We start from the raw sequence: 25,783 nt of genomic DNA, 5'->3' as shown, positions 1-25,783 counted from the left end.
AGTCCACAGTCCTGATTTGCTTGTGGGATTTCCCTTCCAGGTCGGACGCACCGGTCCAACCAAGTGTCGGCTCCAGAGTATATCTTCCTCATCTCTGAATTAGCCGGGGAGCGGCGGTTTGCCTCCATCGTGGCCAAACGTCTGGAGAGCCTTGTAAGTTTTTTTCGCTGTCGGTATTTTGTTTATTGTGTCAGAAACAAATTGAGAACACAGTTATAATGTCTAAAAAACCACAAACAAAGTTAAAAAGTTGGCATTATGCTAGATTTCCATTGACCAGAAACTGGCCACTTGGACTGCCTCTGGTGTTGCTACAAGAAGGTCCTCCATTGCGCATATGGCAGGACTCAGAGCACATTGTAGTAAGTGGTCTGTGGTTTGCTCTTCTCCACGATCGCATGTCGTGGACTCCACTTTGTGGCACCATTTCTTAAGATTGCCCCTGCATCTCATGTACCAGAGCGCAGCCTTCCAAGTCGCCCAGTTTTCTGTGTGGCCAGGAGGGAGTTTTCCATCTGGCATCAGCCACTGATTGAGGTTCTGGGTTTAAACCTGCTACTTTTGGACTCTCGCTTGCTGAGGTGTTTCTTTGGGTATCTCCGTAGATCTTAGGAAGCTATTTCTTGATTTAAGTCGTTGATTACGATTGCTATATAGTACGTATGATTTTTTTGTATGTTCTTATGTCAGTAATTGCAATGCTTTACCGTGCTGGAAACCGCCCTGAGTCCCATCGGGGAGATAGAGCGGTATACAAATAAAGGTTTCTTTATTATTGTTGTTACTATGCTGGCTGATATCAGAATAGCGGATGGACCAGAAATGTCAATGCCTTGGTCTTTTCATTGCTGGCTGCTACTTCCCGATGGATGTCAGGCGGTGCAATACTGGCTAAACAGTATAATTTCTCCAGCAATGTTGGGCGTAAACATCCTGGGATAATGTGGCATGTCTTATTAAGAGCCACAGCCACAGTTTTAATGTAGTGAGATGTATTCCACACTGGGCATGCGTATTCAGCAGCAGAATAGCAAAGCACAAGGACAGATGTCTTCGCTGTATCTGGTTGTGATTACCAGGTGGTTCCAGTCAGCCTTTCTATAATATTATTTCTAGCACCCACTTCTTTCTTGATAGTCAAGCAGTGCTTCTTATAAGTCATAGCATGGTCCAGAGTGACTCCCAGGTGTTTAGGTGTGCTGCAATGCTCCAGTGGGATTCCTTCCCAGATAATCCTCAGAGCTCGAGATGCTTGTCTGTTCTTAAGGTGAAAAGCACACGTCTGCGTTTTAGATGGATTAGGAATCAGCTGGCTTTCCCTGTAATTGGCAATAAGTGTCTAAGCTTCAGACAGCTTCTGTTCAACCATTTCAAAGCTCCCTGGTTGAGCGGTGATGGCATGATCATCAGCATAAATGAAACTCTCTGTCCCTTTTGGCATTGGCTGGTAATTTGTGTAAATGTTAAACATTGATGGAGCAAGCATGCTCCCCTGAGGCAGGCCGTTCTGTTTTCACATCTGCTTCTCTGACCCAGCTACACTGGCTTCCAGTTTGTTTTCGGCCGCAATTCAAGGTGCTGGCTTTAGCCTGTAAAGTCCAAAATAGTTTGGGCCCAGCCTACTTGAGGGACCACATCTCCTCCTATCAGCCCACATGAGCCATGAGATCATCAGGAGAGGCCCTCCTCTTGGTCCCACCAGTGTCACAAGCATGGTTGGTGGGAACAAGAGAGAGGCCTTTTCAGTAGTGGCCCCATTGCTCTGAAACTCCCTCCCCAAAGAGGTACAATTGGCCCCCTCGTTATTGGCCTTTCACTCCCAGGTGAAAACCTTTTTATGGAAGCAGGCCTTCCCTGACAATCCACAATAGTTTAATGTTTTGACCTGTTAGGACAACCTCAGTGGCCTGAGCCACAGGGATTTAATGATAATGATATATGTGATTATTTTGATGCTTATTTATATCAATATAATTTGTGTTTTAAGCAATGTTCATATGTCGGGTTGGTGGGATGATGGTTTTTTGTATTATGTAGTTGTCTTTTTTCTATTTTGAGTCCCATGTTTGGAAGAAAAGCGGAATAATAATAATAATAATAATAATAATAATAATAAAGACCTGGGTCTTGCATGGGAGAGAAGTAAGCTAAAAAGCATCCTTTTCTTCCATCTAATAGGGTGCCTTAACTCATGGGGACAGAAGAGCCACTGAGTCCAGAGATCTCAGCAAGTACAACTTTGAGAATAAGGTGAGAACCTAAAGAATGGAAACCAACACTCATCCAGGGGCCCACTGTATAAGTGGCCCCAGCACTTGAGCTTCCTGCCAGATTGTGTGTTAACAGCTCTAAATGGTTTAAATCTTTGCATGCCTAACCTCCCTTCCTTCTTCTCTAGTACGGGTCCAGGGCCCTCGACAAGGTCCTCCTCACCATCCTCAACCAGGTGGAAAACAAAGTCCCGGTTCCCAAGAGCTATGAGAAAGGAGATGCCGCATTCTTCCAAGGTAAGTTGGCTCCAGTGGGAAGGAATTGGTGGGCAGTAGTCATTTTAGTCAAGGACATGTTACAAAATCCAAGCAGATTTTGCTGGAGTTTCAATTACTGCAATGCTAGAAATTAAAATTTTGTTGGAGGCAATTTTTTAACAAACAAAAGCCGGAAGAGAAGGATACACACACACACACACACACACACACACACACAAGTGTTATCTGGAAAGTAAGGTTACAAGATTTTTTAAAAAATACAAAGAATGAATATATTTTAATAAGATTTACATGGATTATAGCAGAGGTGTTACATTATTTTTCCACATAATCACCATTCAGTTCAATATATTTTGTCATCCGTGCGACGAGTTTTTGATGCCCTTGTCATAGAAGTTTCCCACTGCCTTTTTCAGCCAGTTAGTCAGATTTTCACCTTGTTGTTGGAAAAATGTTTTCCTCCCAAGTGTTCCTTCAATTTAGTGAACAGATTTAGTCACTGGGTGCAAGACTGAGACTGTGAGAGAGATGGCTGAAAACATCCCAATCAAATGAAGTCAAAAACTCTTGTGTTTCATGAGCGGTGTGTGGATGCGCATTGTCATGAAGGAGATAGACTCCCGCCGTCAGCATCCTACCACGTTTGTTTTGGATGGCTCTGCAAAGTTTCTTCATGGTCTCACAATATATCCCATACCCATTTTGTCACATGCCTTAACATTACGTCCTCTCCACAAACTGAAACGATTTCGCAATGAATTGCAACGGTGTTCATACCCTTAGCATTTAGATAGCATATTACAGCATGAACTTGGAGGGAAACAGAATGAGGACGCTCATCTCTAACCTTCACCACAATGCCAGTCAATGAACTACTGACGACTAGCACTATTCGTTCGCTTCTGCTGACTTCCCACTACACAGCAGTGATACCAACTTCCCCTGAGAAAATTCCCCATGAGAGCTACATGCCTTGTAACCTTACTTTCCGGATAACCCTTGTGTGTGTGTGTGTGTGTGTGTGTGTGGTGGAGGGTAGAATTCTTATGGGGGGGGGGGGGTTGGTCCCATACCTATCTGCAAATGTAGACTATAAATTGCATGGATTTTCAGTTTTGTTGACTGACATTCCTAAAAACGAGTCTGTCTTGTCTCCCCCATCTCTCTATTTCTGCCATTTCCAGAGATGAAGCAGTGTCTTCTTTCGGTCGGGATCTGCTGCAAAGAGATGCGATACGGCTTGGTGTCTGTGGAGAAAGGTATGCCTCAGTTCTCTTTATTTTAATTTTTTATTCTAGAAAACTCTTGCTCAGAAGTAGAGGATCGGGCTTATTCTCTTCTTGAAGGTGGCTTTTTATTGAGGCGTGTTGGTAGGTTTGGGGCCAACACTATTTATTTATTTATTTACTTACTTACTTACTTACCACATTTGTATCCCGCTCTTCTCAACCCGGACGGGAACTCAGACTGGCTTCACAACATCAGCAACAATTCAATGCCTTAAAATAACATACAGCTGATAAACATTTACATTAAAACCAAATAATGAAAAACATCTAAAACAATTACATCAATTTTTAAAATCACACAATCCAAGGTTGTAATCCAGAGCCATTCTTGTTCTCATTGCACAGATTCTATTCATTTATTGAACTGCAGTTAATCGCCAAAAGCTTGGTTCCATAGCCAGGTTTTTACTTTCTTTCTGAAGGCTAGGAGGGAAGGAGCTGATTGAATCTCACTGAGGAGGGATCTAAAAAAAGGGGAATTCTCACCGTCTCCTTTTTACATTTTTTACTTGTCTTTGTATTTATTTTTAAATTTTATTGTATGCAAGTAACAAACAATAGAACAAATAATACAGTAACTAGCAAAACCTATACAATTACAACATCCTACCACATTTACTTGCTTCATCAATGTTCAACATTTACACAAATGACCAGCCACTGCCAGAAGAGACAGAGAGTTTCATATATGTTGACGATTGTGCTATCATCGCTCAAGCAGGGAGCTTTGAAATGGTTGAACAGAAGCTCTCTGAAGCTTTAGGTGCTCTTACTGCCTATAACAGGGAAAACCAGCTGATTCCTAATCCATCTAAAATGCAGACATGTGCTTTTCATCTTAAGAACAGACAAGCATCTCGAGCTCTGAGGATGACCTGGGAAGGAATCCCACTGGAGCATTGCAGCACACCCAAATACCTGGGAGTCACTCTGGATCATGCTCTGACTTAGAATCATAGAATCATAGAATCATAGAATCAAAGAGTTGGAAGAGACCTCATGGGCCATCCAGTCCAACCCCCTGCCAAGAAGCAGGAATATTGCATTCAAATCACCCCTGACAAATGGCCATCCAGCCTCTGCTTAAAAGCTTCCAAAGAAGGAGCCTCCACCACACTCCGGGGCAGAGAGTTCCACTGCTGAACGGCTCTCACAGTCAGGAAGTTCTTCCTAATGTTCAGATGGAATCTCCTCTCTTGTAGTTTGAAGCCATTGTTCCGCGTCCTAGTCTCCAAGGAAGCAGAGAACAAGCTTGCTCCCTCCTCCCTGTGGCTTCCTCTCACATATTTATACATGGCTATCATATCCCCTCTCAGCCTTCTCTTCTTCAGGCTAAACATGCCCAGTTCCCTAAGCCGCTCCTCATAGGGCTTGTGTACAAGAAGCACCGCTTGAATATCAAGCAAAAAGTGGGTGCTAGAAACAATATTAAACGAAAGCTGACTGGCACAACCTGGAGATCACAACCAGACACAGTGAAGACATCTGCCCTTGCTCTTTGCTACTCTGCTGCTGAGTACGCAGGCCCAGTGTGGAATAAATCTCACCACATTAAAACAGTGGATGTGGCTCTTAATGAGACATGCCGCACTATCACAGGATGTCTACGCCCAACACCGCTGGAGAAATTATGCTGCTTAGTTAGTATCATACCACCTGACATCCGCAGGGAAGTAGCAGCCTGTACTGAAAGAACCAAGACAGTTACATCTTCGTCCCATCCTCTGTTTAGATATCAGCTAGCATGCCAGTGCCTAAAATCAAGAAACAGCTTTTAAGATCTACAGAGATACTTGCAGGAACACCTCAGCAAGTGAGACTCCAAAAGTGGCAGGCAGATGAGACACTCCCCCTGGGCACACAGAAGGTTGAGCAACTTGGAAGGTGCTGAACAGACTACACTCTGGCACCATGAGGTGCATAGTTAACCTTACAAAATGGGGCCACAAAGTCCACGAAATGCAAGTGTGGAGAAGAGCAAACCACAGACCACCTACTGCAGTGCAGCCTGAGCCCTTCCACATGCACAATGGAGGATCTCCTCAGAGCGACACCAGAGGCACTCCAAGTGGCCAGCTTCTGGTCAAAAGGAATTTAGTATACTGCCAAGTTTTTTAATTTGTTTGAGATTTTTTAAAAATACAGTATTACTGTATTTTCAATTCACTTCTGACACGATAAAAAAAATATCCTACCACACCTGTTCCTTCCACCCCCATGAATCCACCACCTATGTCTTCTGTCACTACCCTTTGTGAAGCTTATATCTCTTATATCTGCTTTAATAAATTTCCCTTGTGGCTATTTTAAAATCTAGACTGGTCTTTCTTTCTAAATATCCAAATGCCACATCCATTTTTTGGCAAACTCTTCATTGTTTCCTCTCCGAAAACCATTGAATATATTCTAATAAGTTTTTTTCTCCAGTCCTTTATGAGTAATTCTTTTTCCCCCATCTAAGATTCCGCTATCGTTAATCTCGTTGCATCAAAGCTATATTGACAAATTTCTTCATCTCATGTGCTAATTCTCTCTCTCTCTCTAAATAGCCCTAAAATACACTTTTCTGGGTATTTTTGTCTCCTCAGACTGCTCCATTGCCAAGTTTCTGAATCGTATCCTGGGCTTGGAGGTCCAGAAGCAAAACCTTCTCTTCCAGTATTTCAGTGACACTTTTGACTACCTGATCGACCGGGACAAGAAAGATGGGAAATATGATATGGGGATTCTAGGTAAGAGAAAGCATTCTCATCGCCACCAGCACCACCATCATCCTTTTTATTTACTTATATCCTACCTTTTCCCAGAGTGGAGACTTGAAGCTTTCACATGACAAACTCCCATCAATACTTAAGTTTGTTATGTTGGGCAAGTTTGGTCCAGATCCATTGGTGTTTGGGTTCACAGTGCTGCCTGGATGTAGGTGAACTACAGCTCCCTCAGATCCAGGCAAATTTTCCCCAAAGACCTCCAGTATTTTTTGCTGGTCATGGGGGCTCTGTGTGCCAAGTTTGCTCCAATTCCATCCTTGGTAGAGTTCAGAGTGCTCTTTGATTGCTGGTGAACTATAAATCTCAGTACCTACAACTCCAAAATATCCAGGCCAATTCTCCTCAAAACCCACCAGTATTCAAATTTAGGCATATGGGGTATGCATGTCAAGTTCAGTTCAGATCCATCATTGTTTGGGTTCATAGTGCGCTCTGGATGTAAGTGAACTACAACTCCTATAAATCCCTCCAAAGACCTCCGGTATTTTTTGTTGGTCATGGGGGTTCTGTGTGCCAAGTTAGTTAACCAGGTCCATTGTTGGTGGATTTCAGAGAGCTCTTAGATTGCAGGGGAACTATACATCCCAATACATAGAACTCCTAGAAATCATGGTGAATTCTCCCCAAATCTCTCCAATATCTTCAGTGTCTTCAGATTATTGGGCACTGTTTTGATCTTAAATTATTGTTTTATATCCTATTGGTTTTACCCTGTTTTGTTTTGTGTGCACATTGTGCCATTTGTAAGCCACTCTAAGTCCCTTTGGGGAGATGGAGGTACAAAAATAAAATTATTGTCATTATTATTATTATTATTATTATTATTATTCATCAATGCTGCTCTGTTTGCTGTGTGTCATGGAAAAGAACAGAAAATGGTTAAGGTAGAGGCAGTGGGTGGGATCATGCAAATTCCACACCAATGGAGAGTCGGAAACACTGGGATGTCTGTGGTAGAGGAAACACATCAAATCTGGGATGAAATGGTCCTGTATGAAAGCCTTCAGCTGCGTGGTGGGCACTGTGGTGTTTGTGGAGGACACTGGCAGGGCTCTTGGACATGTTATTGGCACTCACTATAACCTGCAGTGTCATTGGAGGGAGGGCCATTGGTGTCTCCTTAGTAGTGGGATCTATGGCTGTTTGTGGAGGCAGGAGCTTGTCTGTGTAAGTGGCCACCCCAGCCACGTACACAGATACATATTTTCACTTTTATTATGTGTATAGATAGATATCCCTTGTAAGAATGGCAGAATATTTGGTATGATGTATCATAGAATCATGGAGTTGGAAGACACAATATAATCCCTCCTAATACATGGCCATCCAACTTCATATACATTTAAAGTGTTAATGGAGAAAGGGGGCTATAGAATCATATAATCCTATAGTTGGAAGAGACCTCAGACATCATCCGGCCCAAGCCCCTTCTACCAAGCAGTAAAAGGCACAATCCAAACTCTCCTGATAGATGGTCATCAAGCCTCCGCTTAAAAGCTTCCAGAGAAAGATGCTCCACTGAACACCCAGGCAGTTATTTCCTTCCTCTCGTTGTCCCTGCTCATCTTGGTTGTCTCTCGCTCTCTCCAGATCTGGCCCCTGGTGTTGATGAGATCTACGAGGAGAGCAAAGAGGTGTTTCTGACTCCTGGCCACCCTCAGGATGGACAGGTTGTCTTTTACAAGGTAAGGATGCGTTTGCGTGGCACATCAAGGAGCCGCCTCTAAACAGGGTAACAGTGTGTTGTCGAAGGCTTTCATGGCTGGAAGCACTGGGTTGCTGTGAGTTTTTCAGGCTATTTGGCTGTGTTCCAGCAACATTCTCTCCTGACGTTTCACCTACATCTGTGGCTGGCATCTTCGGAGGTTCTCTGAATGCTGCTAGAACATGGCCATACAGCTCAAAAAACTCACAGCAACCCAGGACAACACTGTTTATCTGTTTTAGCTCTCTGGGAGCGATCTGATGTGGGGGATTCACAGGTTTTCTAGGAGCTGACCTCATATTTAGGCCTGTTGGCTACAACTGTTCCTTGGACTGCACCAGGCCTGGGACCACCACATTCCATAGCCCTGTTTTAGTGTGTTTCTGCTGACAAGAGTGTACTGGCTGTAGTTTCAGTCAGCTAATGCTTTTATAATAAACTGCTTTGAGTCTTCTTTGGGAGAGATAAAGTGGGTTATAAATAAATCTAACAACAACAACAACAATTTGTTTGGTGTTTAACATGACACAAGTTATGGCTATAAGAGATACTTCACTGTATTGTCAAAGGCTTTCACAGTATCTACAGAGGATCTGATGGTGGTAAAGCAAGTGGAGTATATATACCTAAGGGGTAGGAAGTCCAGGGAGAAAGAACTGATGTCTGTTAGCCAAGTGTGAAGGGTGTAGTTAGTAAGCTGGATTTGCAAGCATTTAAGTGAGATCCCTCCATTAGCTGAGAAGATTGCATAGTCCATGACGAGAGCATTTGCCTGGAAGTAGCCAGGCCTTTGTTCCCTTGGAGTGTTTAATGCCATCCAGACTCAGCGTCAAAGCCTCCATTGGAATTATAGAATCCTAGAGCTGTAAGGGGCCCTCAAAGACCATCCAGTCCAACCCTCTATAATCCAGGAAGACATCATCCAATCCCTCCTGACAGATGGCCATCCAGACTCAGCTTCCATTGGAATCATAGAATCCTAGAGTTGGGAGTGACCCACAAAGGCCTTCCAGTCCAACCCTCTATAATTCAGGAAGACATCATCTGATCCCTCCAGACAGATGGCCATCCAGACGCAGCTTCAAAGCCTCCATTGGAATCATAGAATCCTAGAGTTGGAAGGGACCCCCAAAAGCCATTCAGTCCAACCCTCTATAATCCAGGAACACACCATCTGATCCCTCCTGACAGATGGAGACATCCTTTGTATGGGTGGCATTCACTGGCCCTTGATTGTTTGCCGCCTGGAGGCCTCCTGTCTGGACACTTGCGAGCTAGGCTTGCTAATTGCACCCTTCGCACATGGTTAAGAGACATTGGTTCGTTCTCCCGCCCTGGACATTATTCTACAGGAATACACTTGCTTGACCACCATCAGATCTTCTGTAGATGCCAGCCACAGATGCAGGCAAAATGTCAGGAGAAAATTCTGCTGGAACACATAAGCTGTACAGCCCAGAAACCACACAACATCCCAGAGATGTTGTAAATGATTCAGCTGATAGAACATAGCAAAGAAAGGTTCCAGCCTTTCTGGCCAATGGTAGTCTTGGTGACCCTCAACAATGAATACACAGACAAAAGGTGTTTCTGGGCGTCATGTGGCACGCCATGACTCCCTGCACGTTTCTGCTGTTGTTTTGCAGATCAGTGTCGACAGAGGCATGAAGTGGGAAGAAGCCTATGAAAAGTCGCTCCAACTGACGGGCCTCCATGACGGCTTTTATCTCTCCAATAAGGTGAGCCATGCTCTCAGTCCCAGAGATGGATGCAGACAATCCCCTTTAGAAAAACATCTGAAATTGCGGCTTTGGACAAGACAACAATGTATTATTGCCTTGTTTATCTATGCATTTTCTAATGTATTTATTACAGAAACCCATTGTTTGCTGTAGGACATGCCTTTTCTAATAGGACCATTGATTTTTAAAAAAATCCACATGTGGTGGACCTGTCATTAAGCTCATGCATATTGGACAGCTGTTAAGGAATCAGTGCAAATATTTTTACAACAGAATATACAGTTTTTGCCAGAAATATTTTTGTTGGGACAGGCAAATGATATTATCAATAAGAAAATATTATTGTCTTTCAAAAGGCTATAACAGCAGTCCAAATAGTTTATGCCAGACACTGGAAATAAAGTATTATTCCATCTGTAGTGAACGGTTGATCAAATTGGTATTGAATGATTAAAAATACATTGTCAGAAAGAAGTGCAAGATTATGATAAACATTATACAATTAGGTCACCTTTGAATACTTTATGTAAATTTTACATATATATACCATACTACCTTGGGTTATTTCAAAAAGTCAATTTTTAAATTGTACTAATGCATAAGATTGTGGGTGAACTACAACTCCCATCATGCCAGGTTAACCCTGAAAACCTCCATCAGGACTTAAAGTTTGTTATGTTGGGCAAGTGTGCTCTGGATGCATCATTGTTGGTGTTCAGCATTCTCCCTGGCTGCAGGGTAAACTACAACTCCCACTATGGTGAGTCAGTCCCCTCAAACCCCTCAAGCAGGTTGAGTTAGTCATGGTGGTACTATGTGCCAAGTTTGGTCCAGGTCCATCATCAGTGGAGGACCCAGTTGTTTTGGTTGTGGGTGAACTACAACTCTCAGAAAGGAAGGTCAGTTCCCCCCAAATCCGTCCAGTAATCAAATTTTGTCCTATCAGGTATGTGTGCCAAGGTTGGTCCAGATCCATCAGTGTTTGGGTTCACAGTGCTCTCTTGATGTAGGTGAACTACAAATCCCCCAAATCAAGATGAATTTCCCCTAAAGACCTTGAGTATTTTTTGCTGGTCATGGGGGCTCTGTGTGACAAGTTTGGTCCAATTCCACCCTTGGTGGAGTTCAGAGTGCTCATTGATTGCAGGTGAACTATAAATCCTTGTACCTGCAACTCCAAAATGTCCAGGCCAAACATTGTTTGTTAAGAGCTTTGATAGGACAAAAATATTGTAAGACTATCTCAGTGAAGGGTCAGGAATATATAAATAAAGTTATTATTATTAAGATACATATGTTTTAGAATTATTAGAAAGAGTAAATTATTACTGTTAATTGCTAGCTGTACATACCAATAGTTTTGTTATAATGTGTACACTTTGGAAATAATAATAATAATAATAATAATAATAATAATAATAATTCCACACCAATGAAGAGAATTAGAAACACTGGGATGTCTGTGGTGGAGGAAACACATAAAAGGGGAAGTCATAGGGAGGAGGGAGCAAGCTTGTTTTCTGCTGCCCAGGAGACTAGGACATGAAACAATGGCTTCAAATTACAGAAAGAAAGGAGATTCCACTTGAATATTAAAAAGAACTTCCTAACTGTAAGAGCTGTTCAGCAATGGAACTCTCTTTCCCGGACTGTGGTGGAGGCTGCTTCTTTGTAGGCTTTTAAACAGAGGCTGGATGGCCATCTGTCGGGGGTGCTTTGAATATGATTTTCCTGCTTCTTGGCAGAATGGAGTTGGACTGGATGGCCCATGAGGTCTCTTCCAACTCTATGATTCTATGATTCTATAATAATAATAATAATAATAATAATAATAATAATAAGTGCCTGACGTGTGGTCCAATACAACAGCCAGCATAGAGATCTTGTTAATCTTGTTGGTTTTTAAATAATAATATTCATTGGGGGGGATTAAAATTGAAAAAACTGCCTTGAATGAGACAACCTAGCTTATCTACCCGGTGTTGCCTGATACACATTTTCTAATGTTATTTATTGCAGAAATTTTCTGTAGGATTTGATAAAAGGCCCTATTCCATGGGCATGCCTTTTGTAATGGGACCATTCATAAAATTGGAAAGCACCACTGGGCATAATAAATAGAGCCCATTCAGCTGTAAAACCATGGCTGGGAAGGACTTTTTATGTTAATCTTTTTATTGGAGTGGGATTGCTGTTTTGTGGTGCTTTCGTTACATCTAGGATAGACTACTGCAACACACTCTACGTGGGGTTGCCTTTGAAGACTGCTCGGAAGCTTCAAATAGTCCAACAAGAGGCAGCCAGGTTAATAACTGGGACGGCATACAGGGAGCATACAACTCCCATGTTACACCAGCTCCACTGGCTGCCAGTTAGCTACCCGGCACAATTCAAAGTGCTGGCTTTGGCCTATAAAGCTTTATTTATTTATTTATTTATGTAGAACTTTTGTATACCGGTCGTCTCACCTCCGTGGAGGGACTCTGGCCGGTTTCCAACAATAATATCACAAGCAATCGTTTAAAAACATCACATTCCGTAATACATTAACACGTTAAAATACCAAAAATACAATCATATAATTACAATGACCAAGTCGTCACAATAAAATCGTTGTTCATCACCATCCATCCATATAGCCACGAGTTATTGACTCACTCGTCAAATGCCAGTTTCCAGAGCCAGGTTTTCACCTGTTTTCTAAAAGTCAGGAGAGAAGGGACAGTTCTAATCTCCAGTAGGAGGGAGTTCCAGAGCCGAGGGGCCACCACCGAGAAGGCCCTGTCCCTCGTCCCCACCAGGCGCGCTTGCGAGGCTGGTGGGACCGAGAGCAGGGCCCCTCCAGATGATCTTAACAATCTTGATGGTTCATAGGGGAGAATCCGTTCGGACAGTTAAACTGGGCCAGAGTCGTTTAGGGATTTATAGGTTAACACCAGCACCAACACCCTAAACGGCCCCGGCCCAGTTTACCTGTTTGAATGCATCTCTCCCTATGAACCATCGTGGAGATTAAGATCCTCCAAGAAGGCCCTGCTTTCTGTCCCGCCATTGTCACAGGCACAATTGGTGGGGACGAGAGACAGGGCCTTCTCGGTGATTGCTACCCAGCTATGGAACTCCCTATCTGGTGAGATCCGATTGGTCCCCTCTCTCCTGTCCTTTAGAAGGATGGTAAAAACTTGGCTGTGGGACCAAGCTTTTGGGACAGGGCAATAAGGCAGCGATAGGAAACTTACCAGGCCAATTAGATTTGATGTGGATGACTAGGACAGTTTTAAATGGTGTATTTTAATATTTTGATAAATGTTTTTAATGTTTATGTATTGTATGTGAATTTGTGTCCCGGCATTGAATGTTTGCTGTGTGTATGCCGTGCTCCACCCTGAGTCCCCTTTGGGGTGAGAAGGGCGGAATATAAATGTTTTAAATAAATAAATAAATAAATAAATAAGCCTTCAGTAAGACTTGAAGAATGGGAAAAGATGATAGTATCTGAGTCCCAGTCGTCACCTTCTAGTGGTCTTGTCTCAAAGGCGATTTGGGTTGCGTCCGTCTCTGATAATGCAGAGGGTCCACAGACCGCTCCTTGTGCTGAATTAACCCCAAGCGTTCTTGCCCTGCAGGTCCGGGGCAACATGTACACCTGTCTCCTGGCCGAGCAGAACCGCGGAAAGAATTTCACCCTCTACAAGCCCAACATCGGGAAGCACAGTCAGCCAGAGAGTCTGGAAAGCCTTCTCAGGAAATACCAAAAGGTAAGAAAGGGGCTTGCTTCCTACTTGCCACATTCCCCCTTCAAATCCTCCAAAGCGGAAGGAAAATGCCTCTTGATCACCTTCCCTTTGTCCTTCAGGTGTCGCCGGAAGATGCCAAAGAACATTGGGAGAGCAGCTACACCTTTTCCCTACAGTTCTGCAACCACGCCGTATGGTAAGTGGAGCCTCAGTGCCGTGCGAATGGGAGAAATAAATACCTGTAGAGTTGCATGGAGAAGAGGGATCCGGTTTGTTTCTTGCTGCTCCCGAGACTGATAAATGAACTAAATCCGAATAATAATAATAATAATAATAATAATAATAATAATAATAATCTTTATTTATACCCCGCCACCATCTCCCCCAATGGGGACTCTGGGCGGCTTACATGAGGCCAAGCCCAAACAACAAATTACAATAAAATAAAAACCAAAGTCACAAACGACAACACAGTGAAATACATAAAACATATGAATACAATAAGCAATATAATAATACAATATCCCCAGTTACAATGACAATGAGCGGGCCGCATGTGCAAGATAAAATGCTAAAACTCAGGGTGAGATAAAAGAAGAGTGGATTATTTGTAAGGGAGAGCTCATAAAGAAACAGGGTTGTAAAAAAAAACAGGCCTTCATACAAACGGGGGAAGTGTACTCCAGGAACAAAAATGTTGAGGGGAGCAATAGTGTATGGTTGTGTACTACTCTCCGGAGGCGCAACGGAAAAGCCAGGTTTTGAGATCCTTCTTGAAGGCATGGAAAGACTTCAGACTTCGGATCTGTTTCTTGATCAGTCCGCTGACTATATCAACAGTAAAAGACAAAAATACACAAGCAAATAGATGCTAATCACTATGCTAAAACCCCTGTAATGGTTAACTAAAACAAATCAAAATACAATACAACTTGATTAAATAATACATTCAGTAAAAGTCAGAAGCAAATTGTGAATGCAGTAATAATGTATTAAAAAAAAACACAAACAAAGAAAAAGACTTGGCGTTATACTAGATTTACTTTGACCAGAAGTTGTCTACTTGGAGTGCTTCTGGTGTCGCTGGGAGAAGACCCTCCATTGTGCATGTGGTAGGGCTCAGGCTGCATTGTAGTAGGTTTGCTCTTCTCTGCACTCGCATGTTGTGGACTCCACTTTGTCACCTCATTTCTTAAGGTTAGTTCTGCATCTTGTGGTACCAGAGCACAGCCTGTTCAACGCCTTCCAAGTCGCCCAGTCTTCTGTGTGCGCAGGCGGGAGTTTCTCATCCGGTCTCAGCCACTGTTGAGGTTCCGGGTTTTCGCCTGCCACTTTTGGACTCTTTGCTTGCTGAGGTGTTCCTGCGAGTATCTCTGTAAATCTTAGGATGCTGTTTCTTGATTTAAGACATTGGCATGTTGGCTGAGGACCGAACAGAGGACTCCCTTGGTTCTTTCATTGCTGGCTGCTACTTTCTGATGGATGTTAGGTGGTGCAATGCCGGCTAAACAGTATAATTGCTCTAGTGGTGTAGGGCGTACATATCCTGTGATAATGTGACATGTATCATTAAGAGCCACATCCACTGTTTTAACATGGTGAGATGTATTCCACACTGGGCATGCATATTCAGCAGCAGAGTAGCAAAGTGCAAGGGCAGGTGTCTTCACTGTGTCTGGTTGTGATAGTTAAGCAGTGCTTCTTGTAAATCAGAGCACAGTCCAGTCGAAGGCTTTCATGGCCAGAATCATTGGGTTGTTGTAGGTTTTTCGGGCTGTATGGCCATGTTCTAGAAGCATTCTCTCCTGATATTTCACCTGCATCTATGGCAGGCATCCTCAGAGGTTATGAGGTCTGACCTATGAGGATGCCTACCATAGATGCAGGCAAAACATCAGGAGGGAATGCTTCTAGAACATGGCCATATAGCCTGAAAAACCTACAACAACCCATTTTAAAGCTCCTTGTTTGAGCAGTGATGGCACATACGTCAGCACAGATGAAACTCTCTGTCCCTTCTTGCAATGGCTGATCATTTGTGTAAATGCTAAACATTGATGGAGCAAGCACGCTCCCCTGAGGCAGGCCATATTTCTATTTTTGCCATCTCTTTCTCTGGCCCTGGAACTCAACAAAAAAGCTCCTGCTTTGTAGCAATTTCCTATGAAGCAGGTGAGGTGGTAATGCTTTTTGATATTTTACATTTTTCTCAGGAGGAGGGCAATGATTTACAGTATCATAAGCTGCTGACAGGTCTATGAATAGTAACACATCCGAGAATCCCATGGGCAGCTTCTTCATAGACGGCTGGTTCTCTCACCCCAGAAGCGACTTGCTGTATTCAATAAAATGAGATTTAGATTAAAACATTAAAGCATTGGGGGTAGAGTGATGGGTGTAAAAGAGTCAGAGAATTTAGAGAAGTTAATCACTAGGACAAGGGACCCCATTTAATAATAATAATAATAATAATAATAATAATTAAAATTATTATTATTATTAAAATAATAATTATTATTATTTTATTTCTTTCCCATCTCGCCTCGTGCTTCGAGGCAGGTTACAGAACAATTAAAACGCATAAACATTGTAACAATACCACAAATACACATATTAATAATGTATTTCTATAAAGGATACATATTGAAATGTAAGGTAAAGGTAAAGGTAAAGGTTGTCCCCTGACATTAAGTCCAGTCATGTCTGTCTCTGGGGTGTGGTGCTCGTCTCCATTTCTAAGCCGAAGAGCCGGTGTTGTCCGTAGACACCTCCAAGGTCATGTGGCCGTCATGACTGCATGGAGCGCCGTTACCTTCCCGCCGGAGCGGTACCTATTGATGTACTCACATTTGCATGTTTTCGAACTGCTAGGTTGGCAGAAGCTAGGGCTGACAGCAGAAGCTCATGCCGTTCCCCGGAATCGAATCTGTGACCTTTCAGTCAACAAGCTCTGCAGCTCAGCGCTTTAACCCACTGCGCCACCGGGGGCTCCAATTCAGATGTATTTCCTTAAAATACATAGAACAGAATTTAAACAAAGGACATGAGTTTAAAATTCATGCTTCAAACTGGAGAGAGATCTCAGGTAGGCAGCTTTTATGATGAACTTGGCTCTGCAGCGGACTAAACGTCGATTTTCCCCAGAAAATAAGACAGTTTGGCAATTGTTCTAAACAGAAGCGGTTGTAAATATTGAGATCTCACCTTGGCATAGAGACAACAATCAAAGAAAATATACACAATGCTCTCTTAGCTGATGTGCCACAGATGCATGAATTCTCCTTTTGGAGAGGTTGGGGATATATCTGTAATTAGATCAGAAGAGCTTGGACTGAATGGCCTTTGAGGCCCCTTTTAATTTTTCCGTGGCTCCTAATTTGATCATGATTCAAGAGATCAGGGCTTGAGTCCTTTTGCTCAGCCATGGACACCCACCGAATGGCCATGGTCAAGCCATGCATGGGGAAATCATGTGGACTGAGAGTTTTAAAGGGTATTTTAGGTGTATATTTATTATATTTTGATCTGGATGGTGTCTTGCTGCCTGGCAGAAGGGAGTTGGGCTGGATGGCCTTTAGGGGTCCCTTCCAACTCCAGGACGCGATGGTTCTATGTGGGTGATATTAATCATGTTCCCTTCTTTCTCCTCCTCTCTCCTCGGGGCAAAGGAACGGGCACTGCAAAATGGTCCAAGACGGGAAGGAGTGTCTGCAGGGCGCCCGCCTGCGCCATTACTACATGCTTTGTGGGGCGCTGCTGCGGGTCTGGAGCAAGATCGCCAGCATCATGGCCGACATCACCAACACCAACTACCTGCAGATCGTCCGCCTCAAGACCAAAGAGAAGAAGAAGCAAGTTGGTGAGTGGAGGGGACTGTGGGGTGCCATATGGAGTTAGAGGGGCTGCCTTAGGCTCCTGGGAGACCTACAACCGTGGCTTCCCCTACATTGTGAAACATTGTAAGGTTTTGTGTAGAAATAAAGAAGGAAGTAAGGGGAAGGGAGGGAGAAAGGAAGGAAGGAAAACCCCCAAGTTCTGTAAGTTTGTTCTTAAGCTGAATTTGTCTGTTAAGTCAGAACAGGGACATTTTTGAAGTGGAACTTCAGCCCATATATATATGTGTGTGTGTGTGTATTTTCCCTATGCTATCCATATATGTATGGATAGCATAGGGAAGGGTGAACACACCTGTTGTGTTTGTTTTGTTGTGTGTGGCCCTGTTTAGAAGATTTCACTTCACTTTCTGTTCCAGTGATAATTGTATTTTGAAAAAACTATTGTGGAAAGAATGACTGGTGAAAAAGTCACAGTGGAGACACCTTTTCTCCATGATAACACTCTCCCAGGAGTGAATTTTCCTTCCAAGGGGCAGATTTCTCTCACTTTTTGTTGTCTCAGCTTCGTCTTATCTATGAGTCATTTGTAAGTCAGATGTTTGTAACTTGAGGATGGCCTACATATATACTAGCTTGCGTATCTGGCATTGCCCAGGGTTATTCGGAACAGTCAATTTTTTAATGGTACAAAATGCATACGGTTGTGGGTGAACTACAGCTCACATCATGCCAGGTTAACCCCAAGAAACTCTTATCAGTATTTAAAGTGTATTATGTTGGGCAAGTTTGCTCTAGATGCAGGATTGTGGCGCAGCTGGCTGAGTGTCAGCTGCATTAAGATTACTCTGACCAAAAGGTCATGAGTTCGAAGCCAGCCCGGGTTGGAGTGGGCTTCCAACCAATTGTGTAGCCTGTTGTCGACCTTTGCAACCCGAAAGACAGTTGCATCTGTCAAGTAGGAAAATTAGGTACCACCTTGTGTGGGGACGCTAAATTAACTAATTTATGAGGCCATAAAAAAGACTCCAGCAAAGCATGCGGGGAATGCGGAAGTACTTCATCAGTGTCGTGGATGGACGATGAAAGCGACAGCTCCCCTGGCGGCCAGAAAAAGTTAAATAGTCTCTGTGTGTGTCTGTATACATTGTATGTCAAATTCGCATTGAATGTTTGCCATATATGTGTACACTGTAATCTGCCCTGAGTCCCCTGTGGGGTGAGAAGGGTGGAATATAAATACTGTAAGTAAATAAAATAAATAAATAAATAAATCATTTATTTCGGCCATAGATCAGCACAGGAAATAGAAATCACATTTTCATACAAACTTGGTACGTTTAGTACATTAAAAATACAAATATAACTACTGAAGCACAATGTGGGTGAGGGAGTGGAGGGGGAAACAGGGTAAAAATATACAATGCACAATCCATCACCAAATTGTAGATTCAGGGAAGAAGATTACTGGACACACAGTTAACTTTTGGGACTAGTCATTCCCTGACGGATTTTGTATGCTGCTGCACAGAACTTTGCAACATTGTAGGTTGTAGCTGAATTAATATCTGCAAGCAGCATGGAGGTATAAAATTGTCCTGAATGGCCTGGGTGCTTGTATATCAGAGGTAAGATAAGCCTGGCACGGATATCCCTGTAGAACGGGCACTGGAGGAGCACATGTTCTATTGTTCCTACATGACCCGAGTCACAGGGGCAGAGTCTCTTTGGGAAAGGGATCTTCCGGTAACGGCCTTCGAGTACAGCTGATGGGAGAGCGTGGCATTGAGCCAAGGTGAAAGCCCTTCGATGAATAGGAACCTCTGAGTTTGTTAAATATGCCATAGGGGAGGCAAGATATCTGCTGTCTTCGTTGATAAGGAAGGTTGGAACCAAGGCCAGATCTAGTTGGCGCCCTGAGTCTGTGATACATTGTTTAATAAGTGTTTTGGCTTGATTGTAATCCATAGCGAGTAGTAGACCTGGAGAAAGTCCCAATGAGGAAATTTTGGATGTTACCGCCTGCTTCCATGTAGATTAGAAGTCATCCTCCATGGTTAGTGGGGCAAGACCAAAGGGTGCACGGGATAGTCTGAGCCAGAGAATGAGTATGGCCACCCACACCCTGGCCTCCACTCTCATAAAGCCCTTCTCTAGTCGCAGGGTGGCATTAGAAACACATTTAGGTACCTGCAAGGCCGATCTCAGAAACTTTGACTGAACCAGCTCTAATGGGGCAAAACTGGGGAAGGGGCCCAGCTGAGCACCATACAAGAGTTGGGCTAATGACTTAGCTTCAAACAGCGTGAGCGCTGCCAGTGTAAAGTGGCCCCTCTTGTCTTAAGATATTTAAGGATGGCAGTTGAGCTCCTCTGCGCGGTGTTGGCTACTAGATGCAGCATCAGTAGGGTTCAGCATGCTCTCTGGCTGTAGGGTAAACTACAACTCCCACTATGGTGAGCCAGTCCCCTCAAGCCCCTCCAGTAGTTTGAGTTAGTCATGGGAGTTTGTTCTGTGTGCCAAGTTTGGTGCAGGTCCATCTTTGGTGGAGGTCACAGTTTCTCTGGTTTTGGGTGAACTACAACTCCCAGAAAGGAAGGTCAGTTCCCCCCAAACCCCTCCAGCAATCACATTTCGGCATATCAGGTCTGTGTGCCAAATTTAGTCCAGATCCCTTGGTTTTTGGGTTCATAGTGCTCTCTGGATGTAGGTGAGCTACAACTCCCCCAAATCAAGGTGAATTTTCTCCAAAGACCTCCAGTATTTTTTGTTGGCCACGGGGGGCTCTGTGTGCCAAGCTTGGTCCAATTCCAATTCCACACCTCCCAAGGTCATGTGGCCATCATGACTGCATGGCGCACCGTTATATGAGATACCATAGATTTGGAAGGGAGCCCCAAAGTCCATCCAGTCCAGCCCCCTTCTTTCTGCCAGACAGGAAGGCACCATTGTGGAAGATTTCTCTCACTGTTTGTAACTTGGGGAAGGCCTGTGCCTGCGAATCTACTGACCGCTCTTTTTTCTCCGCATCCCGCAGGGATCAAAATCCCAGAGTCTTGCGTCCAGCAGGTACTGAAGGAGCTGAAGCAGATGGATGAGAACGTGAAGCAGAAGCAGAAGCAGAGTCAAGTGTTGCTGGCAGCGACGACAGTAGCGGCCACTCGTCCGAACCTTCCTTACCCACTCCTTCAGCCGCTGGACCTCAGCCAGTCTGCGGCAGTGGCGGCGGGCGGCTTCCTGCCTTCCCAGCCCCCTTCTTTGCAGCAGGATGAGATTTTGGACCTGACCTACAGCCCCTCCAGCGACGATGGCATCCCGGACCTCTGGGCCGCGGCTTCCCCACAACCGCCGCCTCCGCCGCATTACAGCTTCCCCCCTCCTTACAACGGCGTTGCGGCATTGCCTCTGGGCTCCCCATCCCCACATGAACACTTGCCCCCGGGAGCCCCTCCGCTCCCCAATGGCTTCTCTTTGCCCAGCCAGGACATCAACTACAAGGAGGTCTTGGAGGAGATGTTGAACTCCCTCAATGTGGGGCTGGAGGACAATAACGCTGCCGTTGCCTCCACCCCGGAGCGCCAGAGCGTCATCCAGTTCAGCGGCCCTTTCCCTGGCTTCTTCGACGAGGACAGCTGAGTCAGGGGGGTTTGTTTTTTGTACCGATTGGACCACTTCTCTCTCTTTTTTAAGAAAAACAGGGACGGGAATGGAGGGAAACGTATACCTAACACAGAAGCAAAGTTTATTTATATATATTATACAGCCACCCGTGTACTAAATTTTTTATATATCTTATCTATCGACGTATGTCTCAGAATAGATAACGTACAGAGTAGAGGTCTAGGGATGGGGGAAATTGGGGGAGGGGGTGGCATATTGAGGCACCTTATCAGAGTGGCACGTCGCCATTCCCCCCCGGCCTCTTCGCCCACCTTTTGAAGCTGCACCTCCCCACTCCTTTATGCAAACTACTGAGTTGGAAAGCTACGATCTTTATACTTCCTTTCTATTCCTTTCTTCTCAGGAGGGTAGGTTTCTCCAGGAGGGGAGCTCAATCTGAACCTGCGGTGGCTAAGACACAAACGTATTGTGTGTAGTTTACCCCCTATAATTCAGTGGTGTCAAATGTTTGGCCCTCCAGCAGTTTTGGACTTCAACTCCCAGAATGGCCATTGGAGGCCCAAACACCTGGAAGGTCATACGTTTATAATACAGGGCTGGGCTTTAGCACAGCTGGTAAACCAACAGCAGCAATAAGATCCTACCAACTGAAAGGTTGCCAGTTGGAAGCCCAGGTCAGGGTGAGCACCCGACTGTCAGCCCAGCTTACTGTCCACCTAAGCAGCTCGAAAACAGCTTGACAGCTGTAAGTAGAGAAACTAGGTACCGTTTAAAGTGGGGGAGGTATTTTACAGCACCATAAAAGGAAATACCAGAAATGCTGGCAACCAAAAGGAAGGAAGAAATCAGTGATGTCTCTTTGTCATAGAGAATGGAGCAATAGCATCCCCGGGGGCTGGAATTGAGCACAACTTCCAGAAGTTGGATGTCCCTACAACATACTTCTGTCTGTTTGTCCTGTCTGTTTCAGCGACATTGAATGTTTGTGGTGTATGTGTTCTGTGATCCACCCTGAGTCCCCTTGGGGAGATAGGGAGGAATATCAATAAAGTGTATTTTATTTTATTTATAGTCCATTCTGTCTCCCTGAGGGGACTCAGGGTAAATTACAGAACACATATATGGCAAACATTCAGTGCCATTATACAATTGACAAAGACAGACAGTACATAAACAGAGGTATAGGCTTTTCCCATCTTTCTCTATCTCTGGCATCTGGAGGCTAGGAGCTTCCGGTGGCGCAATGGGTTAAATCCTTGTGCTGGCAGGACTGAAGCCTAACAAGTTGAAGGTTTGAATCCGGGGAGAACGCAGATGAGCTCCCTCTGTCAGCTCCAGGTCACCATATGGGGACAGGAGAGAATCCTCCCACAAGGATGGTAAAACATCAAAACACCTGGGCATCTCCTGTGCAATGTCCTTGCAGATGGCCAATTCTCTCACACCAGAAGCAACTTGCAGTTTCTCAAGTTGCTCCTGACACGAAAAAAAATATCTGGAGGCTGTGTTCGACTCTGGCTACAGAGAGGTGCTGTCACTCCATCTTCCATGCCAAGGAGCTTTTCTTTGTCTGTTGATGACCTTCCTATCAAAACATCGGCACCTTTTTAATTACCTTCCCCGCATAAAGCAAGATTGTCTGCAGTTGGCAGCTAACCCGCTGTGCTAAAGCCAAGGAATTTGACTCCATGCCATTTCTTTTTTCCTTTGCTTCACTCAACTGGGTATCTATTGACTCGCACCTGTTGGTTCAATCTGGAGAGTGTCCCCTAAAGTTTCTAGACCTCAAGGAGGCAGGGAAGAGTTTGCAAATGGAGATGAAATTTGGGAGGAGAGTCAATGGGTCAAAAACCCAGGAAGGAGAACTTCTCCATAATTTGTAGACAAATTATGAGGACTAGGACCTTGTGTCCCTCTTGAGTCAAAGCCCCTTCTCGCTATCTTTGTCAATACTTTCCATTTCACAGCTTCTTTCTGTTCCAACTGGTTGGATTGTGAGCGAAAGCTTCCTTGTTCTTGTATGTCCTTGGATCTGGCCTTCCTCCTCCAATGAGTCTGAGATGGCCTTTGGTGGCCTAAGCACATACATTGAAGTCAAACCATCCTACACATTTCGGACGTTCTCACTCTCATCCCCAAAACCCATAGCTGTTAAAGAGCTGTATCCAAAAGCCAAGGGGGGAGTTGTGTACAGTTGAAAGGCTGCCGGTTATCCCTCACCATTGGCGGCTGCTGGGAGTTGTAGTTTGGCATCATCTTTGCTGCGTTTCACTCCCTCCATCCTTCTGGCCCGGTGGAACGTTTTGAATCTTTCCTGGCTCTCAATGAGCAAATTCTCCACATTTCCCAACTTGTAATAACAACTTTCCTCCAAGTTTGTTTTGGATTATGGTACATATCATTCCCAACATCTGAGCCAGATGGGAATCGTAGTCCAAAACACTTGGCGTCTGGTTTTCCGGGAGGCCGGACGATGGTGTCAAAACGCTTGGCAGGTTCATCTTTTTGGGATTCTCTCCGGCTTTTGGTCCTCCGGGTGTTTGTGACACTGACTCCCAGAATCCCTGGCAGTCAAAGTCCCAGATTTCAGAGGACGAGGGATGGAAGAGCGCAGATCTACAACTGTGTGTGCTTTTCTGCTCTTTTGACCGTAGGTTGCAGGATGTTGGAGTTAGGAGGAGGCATTTGCAGCCGATTCGGAGCAGCGCATCAATGCAACAATGCATTTCAAGCCTAGGAGTGTAACGATCACAACAGCAAGTAGGCAGGTTGGTAGGTAGATAGAAATCTCCAAAGCCTGTGCCCTCCAAGTATCTGTAGGGTATTTTCCATTCTTTTGCTCCCACCCCATAGCACCAACCTTCAAATGGGAGTTAAGGAAGCAGAGCATTAATCCCATTTGTACAGTACTCTTTGGGTTCTGTACATTTCCGAAGCTCAAACCATTTCATTAGCAAGGTTTTGATAAGTTCCTGGATAAGAGCAGGATGGAGCGGAGAAGACCATATAAAACTCAGGAAAAGGATTTGGAGGCACTCTTTGAAGTCCTCCCCCAAATATATAATAGTATGTGGCTACTTTATGGTTGCTGAATGGGATTGGCCCCCTTCCTTTCCTTCCTTCCCTCCCACCCCGCTCGCACCCCTCCTCCCTCCCCTTCCTTCCTTCCTTCCTTCCTTCCTTCCTTCCTTCCTTCCTTCCTTCCTTCCTTCCTTCCGTGGAGGCTGGACCATCTCTCTCCCCTTTATATACAATCCCCGCTCCAGGATCTCGCCCTTCGCCTTATCAGGAGAATTAAATACTACTACTATGTTAACAGTGACCTTTTAAACTAAATTATTACACTGTTTTGTTTCTTATTGATTGTATGTATTTTTTTTAGGAAAAAAAAAGTGGTGGGAAAAAAACCACGCAACACCTTTCCCTTTTTCCTCTTCTGTCCCTCAATGGCACTTTCTAATCTGCTTAATTATCGTAATAATAATAATATTATTTTTTTCTATGCATATTTATAATTCATGGGGAATTGTATATATGTAAAAAAAAAACAAACCTGAGGGAGGGATATACTTTTCTTTTGTCTTCCTCCTCTTTGTTGGTTTTTGTTGGGGAAAAAAATATGTGCCTTTTGAATGAATGATGCCGGGATTTTCTATTTGAACCCGAAGGATTAAAATTGTTGCCATTTCCGCTCAATGGAGACGGTGGGGCGTCACAGGTTCTTGCAGGTGTGCGTATGTGTAATGTATCTGGGATTGCTCAAAGGGCAAAAGGTGGGATTTCAAAAGGGAAAAGACAATAGAATACATCAGTGTTCCTCAGCCTGGGGGTTGGGGACCCTGGGGGGTTGCAAGGGGGTGTCAGAGGGTCGCCAAAGACCATCATTAAACACAGTATTTTCTGTTGCTCGTGGGGGTCCTGTGTGGGAAGAGCAGAACTAATCAGCAACTAAACATACTGGAGGAGTTTGGGGAATTGACCCTACATGATGGAAGTTGTAGTTAACCCTGCATCAAGTCAAACCACTGTGACCCACTGACAATGGACCTGGACCACATTTGACACACACAACCCCCATGATCAAGGAAGAATACTGGAGGTTTGGGGGGAATTCACCTTGATTTATAGCCTTTGTAGGTACTGGGATTTATAGTTCACCCGCAACTAAACAGCGCTCTTCACCTCACTGATGATGGATCTGGACCTAACTTGGCACACAGAACCCCCATGACCAACTGAATTGGAAGGATTTGACGGGACTTGCCCACCATGGTGGGAGTTGCAATTCGTCCTGCAGTCAGAGAGCACACTGAACCCCACCGATGCATCTAGAACAAACTTGCCCAACATGACAAACTTTAAGTATACATGGAATTTCAGGGGGTGAACCTGGCATGATGTGAGTTGTAGTTCACCCACAACCTTATGCATTTTGTAAAATAAAAAAATGACTTCTTCTAAGAACCTAGGCAATCCTGGTCACCCAAGCTAGTGTATGTGTGTGTGTATATATATCGCTAGATATACAGTATAGAATCCTAGAGTTGGAAAAGACCCCAAGGGCCATCCAGTCCAACCCTTGCCATGCAGGAAATA

At 44.3% G+C, this 25,783-nt stretch overlaps 1 protein-coding gene across 2 annotated transcripts in view; it reads left to right on the top strand.

Annotated features, from left to right (window-relative positions):
- The window catches only part of SBNO2 (strawberry notch homolog 2), a 126,523-nt gene extending 101,640 nt beyond the window's left edge, over window positions 1-24,883 (top strand). For both annotated transcript variants that reach the window (XM_060785066.2, XM_060785068.2), the window contains 11 exons: window positions 41-153; window positions 2,179-2,250; window positions 2,399-2,507; window positions 3,674-3,748; window positions 6,367-6,510; window positions 8,140-8,234; window positions 9,901-9,993; window positions 13,623-13,754; window positions 13,853-13,929; window positions 17,402-17,592; window positions 20,604-24,883. In XM_060785066.2, the coding sequence (XP_060641049.2) occupies window positions 41-153; window positions 2,179-2,250; window positions 2,399-2,507; window positions 3,674-3,748; window positions 6,367-6,510; window positions 8,140-8,234; window positions 9,901-9,993; window positions 13,623-13,754; window positions 13,853-13,929; window positions 17,402-17,592; window positions 20,604-21,202 (1,700 nt within the window). In that variant the 3' untranslated portion in view covers window positions 21,203-24,883. The remainder of the gene's footprint in view (window positions 1-40; window positions 154-2,178; window positions 2,251-2,398; window positions 2,508-3,673; window positions 3,749-6,366; window positions 6,511-8,139; window positions 8,235-9,900; window positions 9,994-13,622; window positions 13,755-13,852; window positions 13,930-17,401; window positions 17,593-20,603) is intronic.
- The last annotated feature ends 900 nt before the right edge of the window (window positions 24,884-25,783 follow it).

This window comes from Anolis sagrei, chromosome X, assembly GCF_037176765.1.
Source record: "Anolis sagrei isolate rAnoSag1 chromosome X, rAnoSag1.mat, whole genome shotgun sequence".
Lineage (NCBI taxonomy): Eukaryota > Metazoa > Chordata > Lepidosauria > Squamata > Dactyloidae > Anolis > Anolis sagrei.
This window is presented reverse-complemented; position numbering and strand designations above follow the sequence as displayed.